At 40.6% G+C, this 17,005-nt stretch overlaps 2 protein-coding genes across 2 annotated transcripts in view; both read left to right on the top strand.

Annotated features, from left to right (window-relative positions):
- Positions 1-17,005, top strand: part of OSBPL1A (oxysterol binding protein-like 1A) — a 110,505-nt gene that overhangs the window by 62,119 nt on the left and 31,381 nt on the right. The window contains 1 exon segment of the mRNA NM_001133772.1: positions 13,317-13,392. Coding sequence (NP_001127244.1) covers positions 13,317-13,392 — 76 coding nt within the window.
- Positions 1-17,005, top strand: part of DKFZP469O0726 (protein) — a 224,864-nt gene that overhangs the window by 184,873 nt on the left and 22,986 nt on the right. Inside the window, 1 exon segment of the mRNA NM_001135369.1 lies at positions 13,317-13,392. The gene's annotated coding sequence lies outside the window, so the exon portion shown is untranslated.

Raw genomic sequence — 17,005 nt, 5'->3', positions numbered from 1 at the left:
AATTTTTGGGTCCTGGGGGAGATGTGTGTTTAGCTTTGTAAGATGTTACTGTACTCTTTCCTGAATGTGTACCATTTTGCACTGCAGTCCGAAATACATAAGAATTTTAGTTGCTCCACGTCCTCACCAACATTTGGTGTTTTGTAGGTATGACGTGGTATCTCGTTCTGTGGTTTTAATTTATATTTTCTTACTGATTTTGAATGCTTGTCCATGTTTTCCTTAGCCATTGTTTTTGTGACGTGTCTGGGAGTTTTGTCCGTTTTAAATTTGTTTGTATGTCTTTGTATTATTGATTTGTAGTAATTCTTTATGTATTCTGGATACTAATCCTCTATCAAATACACGTATCATGAGTATTTTCTCTTAGTTGGTAGCTTGCCCTTTCATTTCTTTAATAATGAACAGAAGTCTTTAATTTCTTCTTTGTTTGAACAGAGTCTTTAATTTTAATGAAGTCCACTTTGTAATTTTTCTATTATGTTAGTGCTCTCTTGGGGGGTTCTCGCTAAGTAATTGTTTCCTACCCCAAACTTTTAGCCACTGCCCTGGTGCTCTTTGGTGTATCACCAATGGTGTGTTCTTGAAGTTAACTTGGTCAGTGTCTTTTGAAGAGAATGACAGAAGAATGAAAGGTATTTAGAGCACATCAGAAATTCAGTGATGCAACATTTTAATTCCTCAGAGTAAACAGTGGCCTTTTGTTGTTGATACTATGGAATAATTGTTTCTCATTGTAAATGTGCGTGGGACAGTTTACTCATTCTAGATCCCTAATTAATAGAAAATCATCTGGCATAAAGTTGATCTCAGCAATGTGTGCTGAGTACCTATATTACAGGTTCTATGCCATTCACTGCAGGTTCAACAGGGCTTGGAATCTAATGGTAATAAGAGTTTAATTAAGTAAGTAAATCTGCTGCAGCAACTTTACATGTTCTTAAGAAATTGGTGGTAGGTGAATAACAGTGTTTGTAGGAACTTTTAGCCTTTCAAATGGAGAGAATGTGTTGCATTCTCTGTGGTTCCTTATGCCCCAACCAGGACAAAGGAGGAGTAGAGAGATGAGTGTTAAATTTCTAACAATGGAATTTGGTACTTTTCAAATGACTTGTAAGTCAGAATATATTTATCCAGTGATGAGATTGCTAGGCTTTTCTGCTCATCATTTGTTTTCAACCACTGTTTAAAGAATAGACTTGTGAGCTGTATCCCAGATGAACTATGTAAAGATTTTTTTCAAGCAAGATTATGCATCATTTGTGAAAATGAAGTAAGACTTTTTAACTACAGTAATTTACTCTCTAACATAATTTTAAAATCTAATTACTTTTGTGAATTCAAGTTTATTTTATAGTTTAGCTCTAATGACTTCCTAATTTGGAAGACTATTTTGCTTTGAGTGTTTAGTAAACTTCAGCAGAGCAATAGAAATTAAAGATACAGGCTGTGTCATTAAATTATATTTAAATTGGGACTTGTAGGCAGGGTGCGGAGGTTCATGCCTGTAATCCCAGCACTTTGGGAGGCTGAGGTGAGTGGATTGTTTGGGGCCAGGAGTTTGAGACCAGCCTGGGTAACATGGCAAAACCTTGTCTCTACTAAAAATACAAAACGTAGCCAGTGTTGTAACACACGCTTGTAGTGCCAGCTACTCCGGAGGCTGAGGCACGAGAATCGCTTGAACCCAGGAGGCAGAGGTTGCAGTGAGCCAAGATTGTGCCACTGCATTCCAGCCTGGGTAACAGAAGGAAGGATTTGGAGGAAATGATAAGAAGTCTGATAGTTGAGAAGAGAGGTGATAAGTATCTAATAGCTGTAAATAGTTATACACACACAAGTGCAAAACACACATATAACAATATACATGTAGACATACAGATTGTCAATATTGTAGTTTACAGATGTGTTGAAATCTGTTTCTCTGTGAAATCGTTTTCTTAGCTTTTTAGTTCATTCTTTAATCTTGAATCCGAGGTAAGAATTAAGTTGTTTCTCACTTTTCTAAATATCCAGATCAATATTCTGCTACCTAAAATTATGATTCCTATGTAATACTTAATAACAAATACTTATTTGTTAAGTGCAAGTGAAAATGTGTGTTAAATAAGTTGGTTTTGAAAATATTCTTTTAGTGACATAAGAGGCTGGGCGTGGTGGCTTATGCCTGTAATCCCAACACTTTGGGAGGCCAAGGTGGGTGGATCACCTGAGGTCAGGAGTTCGAGACCAGCCTGGCCAATATGGCGAAACCCCATCTCTACTAAAAATACAAAAATTAGCCAGGCATGATGGTGGGCGCCTGTAATCCCAGCTACTCGGGAGGCTGAGGCAGGAGAATCGCTTGAACCTGGGAGGCGGAGGTTGCAGTGAGCCAAGATCGCACTGCTGCACTCCAGCCTGGGTGACAGAGCAAGACAGAAAATGATTGTTGTGTTCTTCATACCTCATTGCTTACTTATCCATATCATTTTTTCACTGTTTTTCTTTCTTTGGCTCCATCGTAACCTGAGACATTAGGTAAAATCATTTATTTTAAAACTTTGAGCACCTGTCATATGCAAAATATTCTGTACCCTGAAGGACACAGAAGAGAATAAGACATAGTCTCTAATCTCAGAGTCTCAGAGCGGAGGGGGATTACACTCTGAATGGCAGATATGTAAAAAACAGCAGAGGGAGTGAATGAAGGTAGGGAAAATAAAGAATTGTGAAATTTAAGCTGAACACGGAACTAGCCAATTTCATTGTTCTAAATTAGAACCTGGAGTTGCTTTTAAAATCCCATTGCTGACATCGTGGCTGAGTTTGAGATCATTCCCCAAGGCTGGGTGCGGAAGAGAAGCCTGAATGGAGGAGCATGCTCGAAGTCTTCTCCCAAAGATGGGTTGGGAGAGGACGTATCCTTGGATCTGGATGGGAATGAATTTTAATACCATCTAATCATGTCAATGGAATGTTTAAGGCGCAGTAAAATTGTTTGGGATTTATTAGTATGTTCTTTCATCATTTCAATTAAATGAAAAATGTTAATTGGACAGAATTGTCCCAGCACTTTCACTCTGGTCATATGACATTAAAACAAAGAATACCAATGAATTATTAAATGGCAGAAAAGAAAGGGACATTTCCAAGTCAGAGTCCCTCTTGAGTTGCTTCATTATGTCTTAACCACAGTCTTTGCTTAAAGATTCTTTGTTTAGCATTCTGCAGCCTCCTAACCAGAAGCTCTTGGAAGGGATAGTTCATTAATTTGAAAAATTTCTTCCATTTGTACCTGTATCTGGTCCCAGGTGACAGCCATTGGCTGGCATTCACCATCCAGGTATAAAGCCTTCCATCCGGGCGCAGTGGCTCACACCTGTAATCCCAGCACTTTGGGAGGCCAAGGTGCGAGGACAATCTGAGGTCAGGAGTTCGAGACCAGCCTGGCCAACATGGTGAAACCCCATCTCTACTAAAAGTACAAAAATTAGCTGGGCATGGTGGCACATGCCTGTAGTCCCAGCTACTCGGGAGGCTGAGGCAGGAGAATCACTTGAACCCCGGAGCAGAGGTTGCAGTGAGCCGAGATCGCACCACTACACTCCAGCGTGGGTGACAGATCGAGACTGCATCTCAAAACAACAACAATAAAAAAGGCTTCCTAGGGACAAGAAGCACAAGTGGTGAAAACCATTTCATTTTCTGCTTTTCTCCATGGCAATAGAAACAATTTCATTCCTGTTTCTCTGTGAAAACCTTAATATAGTTTTGAAAATTGTTTAGTAAATAACCATTTATAGATCATCTTTTGAAACTGTAGTTAGTAAATTTTTCGTCCAAAAAGTAATAGTAGTTTTAAATCTGTAATAACTCAGACAGGAAGATGAAAGTTTTCCCTGAAATTATTGATAATAACAATAATATCAATCTCTACTTCATGTTGAAGGTTTTCTACCTACCAGGCACTGGGCTGAATGTTTTATATCACTGACCAATTTCCATATTTAAAATATAATTACATTTGACCACATAATGCACACATATGGGGTGAATGTGTATTGTTGGGACAGAATTTTCATTAATAATACCTACCCTTGCCAGATGTATTTGATTTCATTTTTTAAAATGCTGGTTATATTACCATTAAATTGAGTCTATAGATCAGAATGAATGGGGCCTAAAGTTTTAAAAACACTCTCTGTATGCATTGTTTCATGGGAACTCCACCATGGCCATATGAAACACTAGTATTGTCATTTTCTAAGAAAAACCGAGGTTTGGAATAGGTTAGTTACATGTTCAAGTTCACACAGTCAGTAAGTGGCAGAGTTCTGAAAGCCAGGAGTCACGGCTGTGGAGTTAAAGATCCATTCCACTAATTCAATATATGACCATGGACAAGTTATTTAATACGAGTGCTTAATAAGATTACTTTGAGGATTAAATGAGGTGGTGCACATTAAGTGATTAACACAGTCTAAACTGGAGCAAACTCTCACTAAATGCTAGCCATTAGTATCCATCCACTTCATCTCAGTAGAACTCTTTAAAGCTAGCCTGGGGATATTTTGATTTCATAGCATTTGTGAAAGTGTTGCTTTTTAAAAAACGCCTGAACTTTTTCTGTCTTACTTGAAACATACAAATCAATGATCAAGGGTCTTTTGAACTGAGATAGAAGCTGGAATGAAGCTAAATAAAAATATAGACTATTAAGATTCCTGGAATTGCGAGTAAGAGAAGTGTTGGAGAGAGAGCTCCTCTGTCTTAGGAGAAAGGGAATAGGGCCACTTCACAGACCCTGTTTGTGAAAGGCATAGAGGGCACGAGAATCTTAATCTCAAGTGGCCCCAGATGAGCAAACAAGGACATACCCCTTAAAGAGACCTAGCTGTCTTTATGTAGAGATATGGACTTGAGAGAGAGAAATATATATCATTTAGAGAATGGGAACATCATGTTTAAAAAAAAAAAAAAAAGAAACAGCTTTAGGGTGGGAGAAGCCTTCACCAAGATAGAAAACACAGAAGCTATGTTTTAAAAAGGAGACATACTTGTTTGTAAAAGTTTTTTGTTAACCTGCAGATGGTACTATGTACAATCTAGGTGACAAAAGATTAACAGCTATCACATACAAAAAAAATTCTTACTAAATAACACAAAAAAATCCAGCGGTATAGATGTTATAAATAGGCAGTTGACCAAATGTGAATTGAGATGGTCATTAAGCATATGAAAAATGTTCTAACTCACTAGTAGTCAAGGAAAAACAAAGTAAAATAACAAGGTAGCGTCACTACCGCAGTCAGACCCAAAACCTAAAAGGACAAGAACACCTGTTAACACCAACTCTTGCTGGTGGGAAGAGAGTGCTCGTAGACTGCTGGTGAGATACGAAATTGTTAAAAGCTTCTCCGAAAGCAGTCTGGCCGTATCTATGGATATGTGAAATAGAGATACTCCTTGACCCAGCAATTTTAACCCCGGTACTCTGCCCCATTAAAATGAAGGCATCAGATTTAAAGAAGAATACATCATATATCGAAATATTTTTGTTGCATTGTTTCTTTTGGCAAAAGAATGAAATGGTAAATGCCTTTCATGGAGAATGACAAAATTTATTTTGAGATCTAGTATTCTTATGGCATATTATACATTCCTTAAAATAATTGGTATACCATTTGACATCAACAAATTTGCATGCAGTATTGACAAGCAGACCATAGAGAAGTGTGTATAATTAGTACCCTAATTTGGAATATGAAGGGCAGCACACCCCTTTGTGTGTGCACACATGCATGCTCTACATGTGGCTCTTTGGGAACATGTGGAAAAGCACAGAAAAATAGATGCCAGCTTCTTAACGTGGATTATAGGGTGGTAGAGTGGTGGTGGAGATGGAGGGAGTGGGGTGGCAAGCAAAAAGAACAAAGGGGGAAAGACTACATTAAAAATAAAACCAGCGTGTGTGAGATGCTGCCTACATATGTGTACATGTGCGTAAAGGTATTACAAAGATATACCTGTGTCTGTCGATGTGAAGGGGAGTGTCCTTGATATTTCATGAAAAAGCAGTGTGACCTATAGGTAATATTTCAATTTAAAAAATGCACATACCTGTATACCCTTGTTGTGTGAAGAGGGGGTGTGGAAAGGAGCACTCGTGCTGTTACTGTTGGTATTGGAGGGTGCAGGAGGAGAGGTCTAGCTTGTCCTTTATCTGTAGATTGTTTCCTTTGTTATATAATAATATATTTTGGCCAAGCACGGTGGCTCATGCCTGTAATTCCAGCACTTTGGGAGGCCATGGAGGGTGGATCACCTGCGGTCAGGAGTTCGAGACCAGCCTGGCTAACATGGTGAAACCCCATCTCTACTAAAAATACAAAATTAGCGGGACATGGTGGCACATGCCTGTAGTCCCAGCTACTCGGATGGCTGAAGCAGGAGAATTGCTTGAACCCAGGAGGTGAAGGTTGCAGTGAGCCAAGATCACGCTGTTGCATTGCAGCCTGGGCAAAAAGAGCGAAACTCTGTCTCCAAAAAAAGTAATTATTTTTTAATTTGAAAAATAACCACATACTCCATCCCCCTCTAATTTAGTTGTATTTACTACCATTTGGTATATGCCCGAGAAGATTGTTTTAATTATGTGTGTTGTTTTGGTTTTGGCATAGAACTTGAATTCCTAAAAATTTAAGGTCAAGATTACCAACCGCTGTGAATTAAGAAATTTACCCTTTTTTCTGGAGTACCTGTTAATAATGAATTGCTTTTTTCTTGTCCATTGGAAAAATACCAAATGTTGTGAATTAAGAAATTTACCTTTTGTTCTGGAATATCTGTTAATAGTGAATTGTTTTTATTTTGTTCACTGGGAAAATACTGAATGATAGCTGTTTATGTTTCACATGTAGATTATGATAATAACATATATAGCCTTCCCAGGTAGGTAGATTTGGTTTAGCAAATCATACCATAAACAGAATCACATGACCAATGTTAGACTTGGGATAAGTTATCTGTAATGCAGGTGGTGAATGAAATATCTGTAATACACAAAGAGCTCCTACGTAGTGAGAAGATAATTTAGTGGACAGATGATGTCACCACTGACAATGAGTGTTTTTATCTTAGTATGTTTGTACTTTATAAAAATAAATAATTTAAAAAATTCTTAAAAACTGACATGTAGGTAAGAAGTTGAACCTTCATTTCTGAGAAGCTTTAATTGTCCTAGGCATTCTCCTTAGTGCAGATCTAGCTGCCAGAAGAAGGCGAATTGTACAGCTGTGTAGCTTCGACTTGCAAGATTTGCCCCAGGTTATGCAGCTGGGCGGTAGCAAGAGTTTGCACTGCAGCTCTGGTTTCCATTCCACGGTTCTTTTATATCCTCCATGAAAGAGATGACACCTCCCCCACCTCCTGCCAAGTATAAGGATGTCTCAGTAAATATATGCGTGCACATACACAAGACCCAGAAGAGCTCATGTGTGTCTCATGAAAATCAGGAGGCAAACCTGGAAAGCATGAAACGCCTGGCAGCCAATTCCAGATGAAGCTTAATTTTGCCTACCTTTGTGTTATCATCTTGTTCTTCTTTCCGGAGGGCCTCTGTGAGCAAACAGTGTTGAGTGTCTAGCCTAGCAATCCACAGAGCAGATGCGGAGGTGGGCTCGGTGTCTAGCGGGTAGATAAAGGAGATCTGTGCAGTTAGGTAAATTTGCGAGGCTCAGCTTCCAAATAACATACAATTTCTTTTTCTTTTTTTTAAATGGAGTCTTGGTCTGTTGTCCAGGTGGGAGTGCAGTGGCACAGCCTCAGCTCACTGCAACCTCTGCCTCCTGGGTTCAAGTGATTCTCCTGCCTCAGCCTCCCGAGTAGCTGGGACTACAGGCATGTGCCACCACGCTCAGCTAATTTTTGTATTTTTAGTAGAGACTGGTTTCACCATGTTGGCCAGGCTGGTCTCGAACTCCTGACCTCAAGTGATCTGTCTGCCTCGGCCTCCCAAAGTGCTGGGATTACGGGCATGAGCCACTGTGCCCGGCCCAAATAACCAGTAATTTCTGCCATCCAAATAACGTTTGAAGATTTTGGAGATCGTGATCTCCTGACCTTCCCAACTTTCAGAACAAGGGGGATTCAAGCACAGCATTTGTTAGTCAACACTTCTTAAATGAATTTGATTCTTTGAGGTCTGTCTACAATGCTGTGTAGCAGGGAAATAATGGTGTGCTAGCAAGCAGAGCCGTTTGCATCACATAGATGAAACCACTGTGAGACTCTTCATTTAAAAACCAGTTATTGTGCTATTGTCTAGATAGTCGTAATGTCATCTGTATGGTTGAAAATAGAACCAGGACGTATCACTGCCAGTCCCTGGTACAGGGTGTGTTCTCTCTGTATGAAGAGAAAAAGGAAGCATAGAATGCAGGATAATGACCCTCAGATAAACTCCACGGAGAGAGAATCACTGAGCTGTGCTTTCAGCCTGAAAATTCTGATTGCTGCTCTCATCTGTTCTTATTTCTGCCTGGAGTAACACTGCCATCCAACATCATTCGGGAATTCTCTCTTCTTTTTTTCCTGGCAGAGAGAGTGAAATTTTTAAATATGGAAACACATCCTTTTCAACACAAATTATTTTTTTTAACTGAATCTCCTACCTAATTTTTTTTTTAAATTTCTCTACTCCCTCTGCTTCTTCAAATAACACTGCAGAAGATTTAGCATTTTCTTGATGATTAGACTGTGGACTGTTTTTTGTCTGTTCTTGACTTTAGACTCATAAAATTGGGCAGATTTTTGTTCCCCACCCTATTCTTGAAACAATACAACCCTTTTGTTTTCAGAAGTAATCACAGAGATCCATTCTGTCCAGTACAGTTGCCACTAGCCACGTGTGGCTTTTGGGCCCTTGAAATCTGGGTAGTACGACTGAGAAACTGATGTTTTTACTTTTTTTTTTTTTTTTTGAGACGGAGTCTTGCTCTGTTGCCCAGGTTGGAGTGCAGTGGTGTAATCTCAGCTCACTGCAACCTCCGCTTCCCAGGTTCAAGTGATTCTTCTGCCTCAGCCTCCCAAGTAGCTGGGATTACAGGCACCCACCACTGCACCTGGCTAATTTTTGTATTTTTTAGTAGAGACGGGGTTTCACCATCTTGGCCAGGCTGGTCTCGAACTCCAGACCTTGTGATCCACCCGCCTCAGCCTCCCGAAGTGCTAAGATTACAGGTGTGAGCCATGGCACCCGGCCTGATTTTTTACTTAATTTTAATTAACATAAGTTAAGTTGTAAAATGAAGCAGAAACTGTTCTTCCATTAAAAACGACTTTGTTAAGACTAGATTTCATGTTAACTGTTTAGTAGCTTAATTGAGATGTGCTCTAAAAGTGTAGGATACACACTGGATTTCGAAGACAATATGAAAAAAGTATAACATTTTTTGTATGTATGATATGTTGAAATGCTAATATTTTGGATATACTGGGTTAAATAAAATAAATTACTAAAATTAGTTTTGACTTTTTAAAATGTGGCTACTACAGAATTTGAGATTATACATGAAGCTCTCATTGTATTTCTCTGGCTGGATTTCTTGACTCTGGCACTGCTGACATTGTGGGTGGGTAATTCTTTGTTGTGGAGCCTGTCTTGTTCCTGGCATGATGTTTAGCAGCATACTTGGTCGAGCTGGGGTGCCTTTCTGTGCCCTGACTGGTGGAATCCTCCAGCCTCTGTCTGAAACCCTTCCTTAAGAGGCCTCTCTCATCTCCTATTTTTAGAATTAATTGTGAGACAGGTCTTTATATTAGCCACCCTAATATAAGCATTCACCTGCAGTAATAGTCCTTCTCTCTTGAATAGCACAGAATAAACCAAATTCTTTACAAAAGAGGTAATGTCTAATAGGTCGTATACATTCCAAAGCTTCTGCCACAAATTTAAACCCCACTTGGTGCTAGCCATTGTCCTAGGCTACAGGGGCCACAGCAGTAGACAGAATATGAGTTCTCATGGAGTTTACATAGTGTTTGGGGGTAGGAGGTCATCAACTCATCAGCAAGAGAGTGTACCTTATGTCACATCGATCAGTGCTGTGGAGGGGGAAGATGAAGCAGGCCGAAGTGCATAGCAGCTGGGGGAGCCGGGGGAGCTGGGGGCATGGATGTTACTACTCCTGCCATCCCAGGCCCTCTCTCCTATATTCCAAGACCCCGCTCGTGCCCACTGTTCGCCTCACCCCCAGCTTTTGTTTCTCTAGCTTTGCACATTCCTTAGCACTGCTTATAAGAGATGTTTTCCAGACACCTTTGCCTCGCCTCGGGTCAATCCTCCTGCATGGTGGTGTTCTAGTTTCTTTTAAAAGTGGCACCTGGGCCATGTGTGGTGGCTCACACCTGTAATACCAGCACTGTGGGAGGCTGAGGTGGGTGGATCACTGGATGTAAGGAGTTCAAGGCCAGCCTGGCCAACATGGTGAAACCCCATCTCTACTAAAGATAACAAAAATTAGCCAGGCATGGTGGCGGGTACCTGTAGTCCCAGCTGCTCGGGAGGCTGAGGCAGAAGAATCGTTTGAACCCGGGAGGTGGAGGTTGCAGTGAGTCGAGATCATACCACTGCACTCCAGCCTGGGCAACAGAGTGTGACTGTCTCTCAAAAAAAAAAAAAACAAAAGAAAAAACACACCAAAACAACAGTGACACCTGAGCCTGAATCCCAGCTCAAGTTGCCCTCGGGGATGCTCTGGCTGCTGCCCCATTGTGGCAGTCTGAGATTGCACCTGTCTTCTTGGCAGCCTCGTCATGCTATGGACTTAGACTGTGGTCAACAACTGAGAGTCATTTACTAAGCCATGGCTTGTGTGCTGCGTAGGTGTCTCGTGAGCCGGTGTTTCTCTTGCTGCTTCCCATCAGTTTATTGCACAAAGTGTGGTCTCAGTGAGGCAAGGCGCTTGGCTCTGCGTGTCCTACAGAAGAAAATAACATGGGCTCTGTAACGGCTGTTTACCTTTCAAAACCCCTTCCCCTCTGCTTTCTGGTTATGTTCTGAATAGGTAATGAATGTTGCAGATAATCTGACTTCCTTATAAATGAGTAATTATTACATTCTCATAAAATCACACAGTTTTGTGCATAAAAATGAGTATAGGATATTCCCAGGTGGGACTCTTGGCTGACAGTCCTCTGAGAATTTCTAAACCAAGAATAATTACAAAGCTCGAATGTCTCTCATCTTCTGCCTCCAAGATATTTGTTGTTCTTGCCTTTCTGCTATTCTTGCCTTTAGTTAGAATGGTGGCACACGGTCTATACATTTAATGTCAGCGTTTGTCAGGGGTGAATGACAGCCCTCATTCCCTCTTCACAAGCTTCTTTCAAGCTCATAACTCTCTAGGTATGCTACACTTTGGATGGACTTTTCCAAGACAGTAGAAGGAAAATTTGGCCGGGCGCGGTAGCTCACGCCTGTAATCCCAGCACTTTGGAAGGCCAAGGCAGGTGGATCACCTGAGGTCAGGAGTTCAAGACCAACCTGGCCAACATGGTGAAACCCCGTCTCTACTAAAAATACAAAAAATTAGCCGGGCATGATGGCAGGCACCTGAAATCCCAGCTACTCAGGAGGCTGACACAGGAGAATGGCTTGAACACGGGAGGCAGAGGTTGCAGTGAGCTGAGATCACACCACTGCACTCCAGCCTGGGCAACAAGAACGAAACTCCATCTCAAAAAAAAAAGAAAAAAATAGATGGAAAATTTAATTTACATACATCTCTAAAACTATATTATACATGCAAAGCATAGATAATGGCAGGGATTCCTATTCCTGGTATCCATTATTCGTGTCACAGAGATTGATAGTCTTGGATAGTGGGGAATGTGATTTAAATACCATCTGTGGCCACTTATCCAGCAGATTGGTTAGATGGCAGATCTGCCAAATGAGCAGTGTGTGTTCCTAAAAAAGAAAAAGAAACTAGAAGAATTCCACCATGGATTATTGACTTAAAAATGTAAATTGTATTAACTTCTATAATCCAGATTAATTAGTTTAATTTAGAGGTTCTTTAGAAGATAATTTTTAAAATATCTAATATTTTAGCTACATGGATGTATTTCAGAAGGCAACTGGAAAACTTTTTATTATTTTATTATTTTTTAGTTTTTGAGACAGAATCTCACTCTCTTGCCCAGGCTAGAATGCAGTGGCGTGATCTCGGCTCACTGCAACCTCTGCCTCCCGGGTTCAAGTGATTCTCCTGTCTCAGCTTCCTGAGTAGCTGGGATTACAGGCGTGCACTACCACACGTGGCTGATTTTTGTATTTTTAGTGGTGATGGGTTTCACTATGTTGCCCAGGCTGGTCTTAAACTCCTGAGCTCCAGTGATCTGCCCACCTTGGACTCCCAAAGTGCTGGGATTACAGGTGTGAACCACCACGCCCGGCTAACAACTGGAAAACTTTCATAATAGTGTTCTGGAAAGTTGGCCTGGGCACCTCTTGCACACCCCTCATTCCTGATGGTGCTGCCATTCTGATCTGTGGAAATGGGGTGGCTCCCAGCCCACCAGGCCTGGCTGTGATGTGCTGCTTATCCAAGCCACAGACCTTCAGCCACAGGCAGCCGTCATCCCTTGGCTACTTTCAAACACCTACAGAGGCTTTGAAGATGCTCTTTCTGTAGAGGTTAATTTGTTTTCCAGTCTACCCAGAATTGCTAAATTTTGTTCAGTGTTAGTCTCCTTGGGGAAGTACTGATGTATGTTACAGGGCCTAAATACTTTTTACTTTTTACTTTTTTTTTAAAATACTTTGGCTTTTACTTTTTAAAAATACTTTGGCTTTTATAAAAGTTTTCTATTTTCCATTTCATTTCTTAAAAACCTGTATCTAAGCTTTGTGATGGCATTTTGTTTACATCATTTAGCAGCTAGAGAATGATAATGTATTAAGTATCAGAACATGGTAGGTGTGCCATAAATCCAACAACAGGGTCAGATGTGCCATAACTTGAAAGGATAGTGGATCTCTGAGGTGGTCCAAACAGCTGGATCCCAAGGACTGGGAGGACTGAGTTCAGATCAGAGCAATACTGAAGACAGAGGACCAGTTGATTTGCTACAGAATCGTTTCAGGGGCCAAAGTAGGTAGCGGTGAACAGGTGCAACCCTAGATTAGCCCTGCTTAGCCCCGTCTGTGATGACACACATTTTTAAAGGGTCTTTCTGTGCCTGCAGCTCTCATGTGAATGAAAGCAGTTCTTCCCTCCTACTGACAATGGCATTAGAATGAACTTTATGTTTTTCTTTTCTTTTTTCAGAACAAGTTTGCCTTCTCCTATGTTTTCCAGAAATGACTTCAGTATCTGGAGCATCCTCAGAAAATGTATTGGAATGGTAAATTAATGGTTTTGTCATATGATATTAAGCAGATAGGTTTAATCGCATATTCTTTAGAAAGGAACCTAAAAGTTTGCATTAAAGTGGTGCACGCCAATGTTTATGGAAACGTACGAGAATCATAAATTGCGAAAAGTCGTAGGTGACTTTTTTCTGACAAGAATTTGAGCTGCTCTAATGGCTTTAATGTGCATTTTCGATGTAAAAAAAAAAAAAACCAGAAACTGAAAATGCCGTGTTTCTGTTGACACAGCACATTTATACTGCCCCATAGACTTACCTAGAAACTCTCAGAAAGAACAGTCAACCCCACAGTGGAGAAGAGAATTTCACTTACACTTCTGTGCACAGAGCAAGTTTTCATATTTGGAATTTGTAAGTGTGGTATACTAAATATTTGGAATATGTCTCTGCTTAGTTATCTGTGCAGGTGGATCTGATATGCGGGGAGGTAGGGAGATGGCAGCATTTCCTTTCATAGAAATCCTTGGATTCCCTTGAAAGTAGTAGTCAACACCACCACCCTGATGTCAGTCAGGCTAGGATTCTGGGTAAAGTTCTCCTAACTCTTCTTAGTGTGACCTTGGACCACTGAACATGTAAGTCATGTGGCACAAAAGAATCTGCCCAGACATTACCTTTTTAACGTGTTGCAATTGAGTGTGTACCCTAGGAGCACTCCAGAACTTTCCCTGTGCTTCCAGTCACCTCATGCACACTTCATTCTGCGGCTTGAAATCCTGTCCGCTGCAGAGGTACCCACTTTGGCATTTTTCTTTTCGTTTTCTTTCTTTTTTCATTTCATTTCTTTTCTTTTTTTTCCTTTTTTTTGAGACAGGGACTCATTACCCAGACTGGAGTGAAGTGGTACCCTCATGGCTCACTGTAGCGTCAACCTCCCCAGCTCAATTTATCCGCCCACCTTAGCCTCCTGAGTAGCTGGGACCACAGGCGTGTCCCGCCACACCTGGCTAATTTTTTGTATTTTTAGTAGAGAAGGAGTTTTGCTATGTTTCCCAGGCGGGTCTCGAACTCCTGGGCTCAAGCAGTCCTCCCACCTCAGCCTCCCAAAGTGTTGGGATTACAGGCCTGAGCCACCATGCCTAGCCTCTGGCATTTTTCCAATGTCTCTTCTCTGAGTGGATAATGAAATCTGAAACTTCCTAAATGTAATTTCCAAGGAACAAATTTCATAGGCATTAATTTTAAACAAATTTTTTTTGACTTCTGCATGGAGAGTAATTCATCTAAATTTTGGAGCCTGATAATGTAGGATCTAATCCCCACTCTCCCACCTCCTGGCTGTGAGACCCCCAGCAAGTTGCAGTTCCTACCTGAGTAACATTCCATCCAGTGTAACACTAGGATCATAATTTGTACCTTAGAGGTGTATTGAGAGAGAAATAATTTATGTAAAATGCCTGGAACAATTCCTGGTTTTAACATTGTGCTCAATAAGTAATAGTTCATATTATCATTAATCACAGCTGAGAATGAGACTCGAGCTCTAACTTTATTTCAATTCTACTAGGATTCAACAGGACAAAGCAAGTGTATATAGACAGTAAGATGACAGTTACACACATTTGTCTCTTTGGAACTGAAAATTTAAAGATAAAAATTAGTATTTATTTGTATTCTGCAGAGTCAGTGTTTTTCAAACCCTTTGTTAAATACGTTTACCTTTGTGATCCAGTATGCAAATATGTATATATACGTGTCCTTAAAATTAAAATCAGTTTCACAAACGAATATTCATCATTACTACAAATTGTATATTATATTAAAGTAATACTGATTCCAACTCATTAAATTTATTTTACAACTTGTTAATGAACCAAACCCACCATTTGAAAAACACTGCTCTGAGTTACTATAGAATTTGTACTGTATCTTTGTAAGGTTATTTGGTCAAAGGAGTTTGTATGAACATTTCAGATGTGGTTTAGTCTTTCTGGCCACTTTAGAATATACAGTTTTCTGTATTTCTGTTGACTGATTCCTTTCTCCTGCTCTCTCCTGTTTCACTGGGTGTCAGCTGTATTGTTGGTGTTATGAATTTGTTCATGAAGGTGACCAGCAATCTGTCTAGTTTACGTCCAAATCAAGACTAACCATTCTTTTAAAAGATAGGAGATGATGTTATGTTGGATTGCACCTACTATGTTCTGAAAGATACTCTGTTTCTCTAGAATGCGGTTTTACTTTTATGTTTAGGCACAGAACTTATTGTACAAGTAAATGCTTATGCTGAATCATAAATACAACAAATAAACATAGAGCTGTTTGGGTTGAAAGGGTTCCATAGAATTTTCTGAATCATATCTCTAGAACTTATTGATTCAAAGCATAGAGAGAGAGCTTCAGGGGAAGTCATGTTTTTGGAAACTTCTTTCTGCTGAGGTTCATAGGAGACAAATGTTCTGGAAGAACATTTTTATTAATGTGGATTGAAAGGAAATCACATAGCTTTTGGAAATATTGTTCTTTGGGCACTGTCTGCTGTAGGACCTTCTCTCTTAGGCAGCAGACACAATCAAGGTATAAGCACTAAGCGACAGTAAAAATTAAAAATGAGGAGTCTTGAGAGAGAAATACAAATATTACCACTTTTTTTTTTTTTTTTTTTTTTTTGAGTTGGAGTCTCACTTTGTCGCCCAGGCTGGAATGCAGTGGTGCAATCTCGGCTCACTGCAGCCTCCGCCTCCCGGGTTCAAGTGATTCTCCTGCCTCAGCCTGCTGAGTAGCTGGGACTACAGGTGCATGCCACCACGCCCAGCTAATTTTTTGTACTTTTAGCAGAGATGGGGTTTCACCATGTTGGCCAGACTGGTCTCGAACTCGTGACCTCAGTTGATCCACCCACCCTGCCTTCCAAAAGTGCTGGGATTACAGACGTGAGCCACCGCGCCCAGCCTGCATGTTTCTGATTCTATCACATTAATCCAAATGCTTCACTTCGTGTCCTTTTTGTGGGGGTGAAACTGAGTTCTAGAAGCCATGTGCATACCTTCAGCTATCATCTCTCTTCCCTCACGTCCATTTACCCAGCTTCTTAATTTGTTAATAAGTCTTAAGAGTGGAAGAGGAAATTTGATACCGAGCCTTAGCTCTTCCTGCTCTCTGTTGTGAGGAGCGTGCCAGGACAGAGTGCGGGGTGTGAGCATCCTGCGGGTGACAGCCCCACAATTCCACACTCAACCAGAGTCCCCATCCCATCTTTTTCCACAACAATTAATGCCCCGGATTTGTATGCTATGATGATATCATTTTATGGTGTAATGCTATTATTATTCAAAATATGTGGCTTTTCTAAATTCACAGTACATATTCTTATCTGCTAGATATGGTCTAGTTCTCACTTTGTCTTAGGAAGGAAAGGAAGAGGTTCTTCTCCATGCATTTGTCATCTTGGCCCCTAGTGTCCGCAGCCCCATCCCCAGCCGGGCTCACTCTGCCCCATCTCCTCCACTCCCACGCACCTGCACGTTGTGCTTTACCTTTTTCCAAATAGCATTTAGCCACTTTGATTTCCAATACTGATGACATCCTTCTTTTCTTCTCCCAGTCTGTTTTGGGCAGGATTATGTTATCAAAATGTCAGGTTATA

This window comes from Pongo abelii, chromosome 17 (assembly GCF_028885655.2).
Source record: "Pongo abelii isolate AG06213 chromosome 17, NHGRI_mPonAbe1-v2.0_pri, whole genome shotgun sequence".
Taxonomy (NCBI): domain Eukaryota; kingdom Metazoa; phylum Chordata; class Mammalia; order Primates; family Hominidae; genus Pongo; species Pongo abelii.
This window is presented reverse-complemented; position numbering and strand designations above follow the sequence as displayed.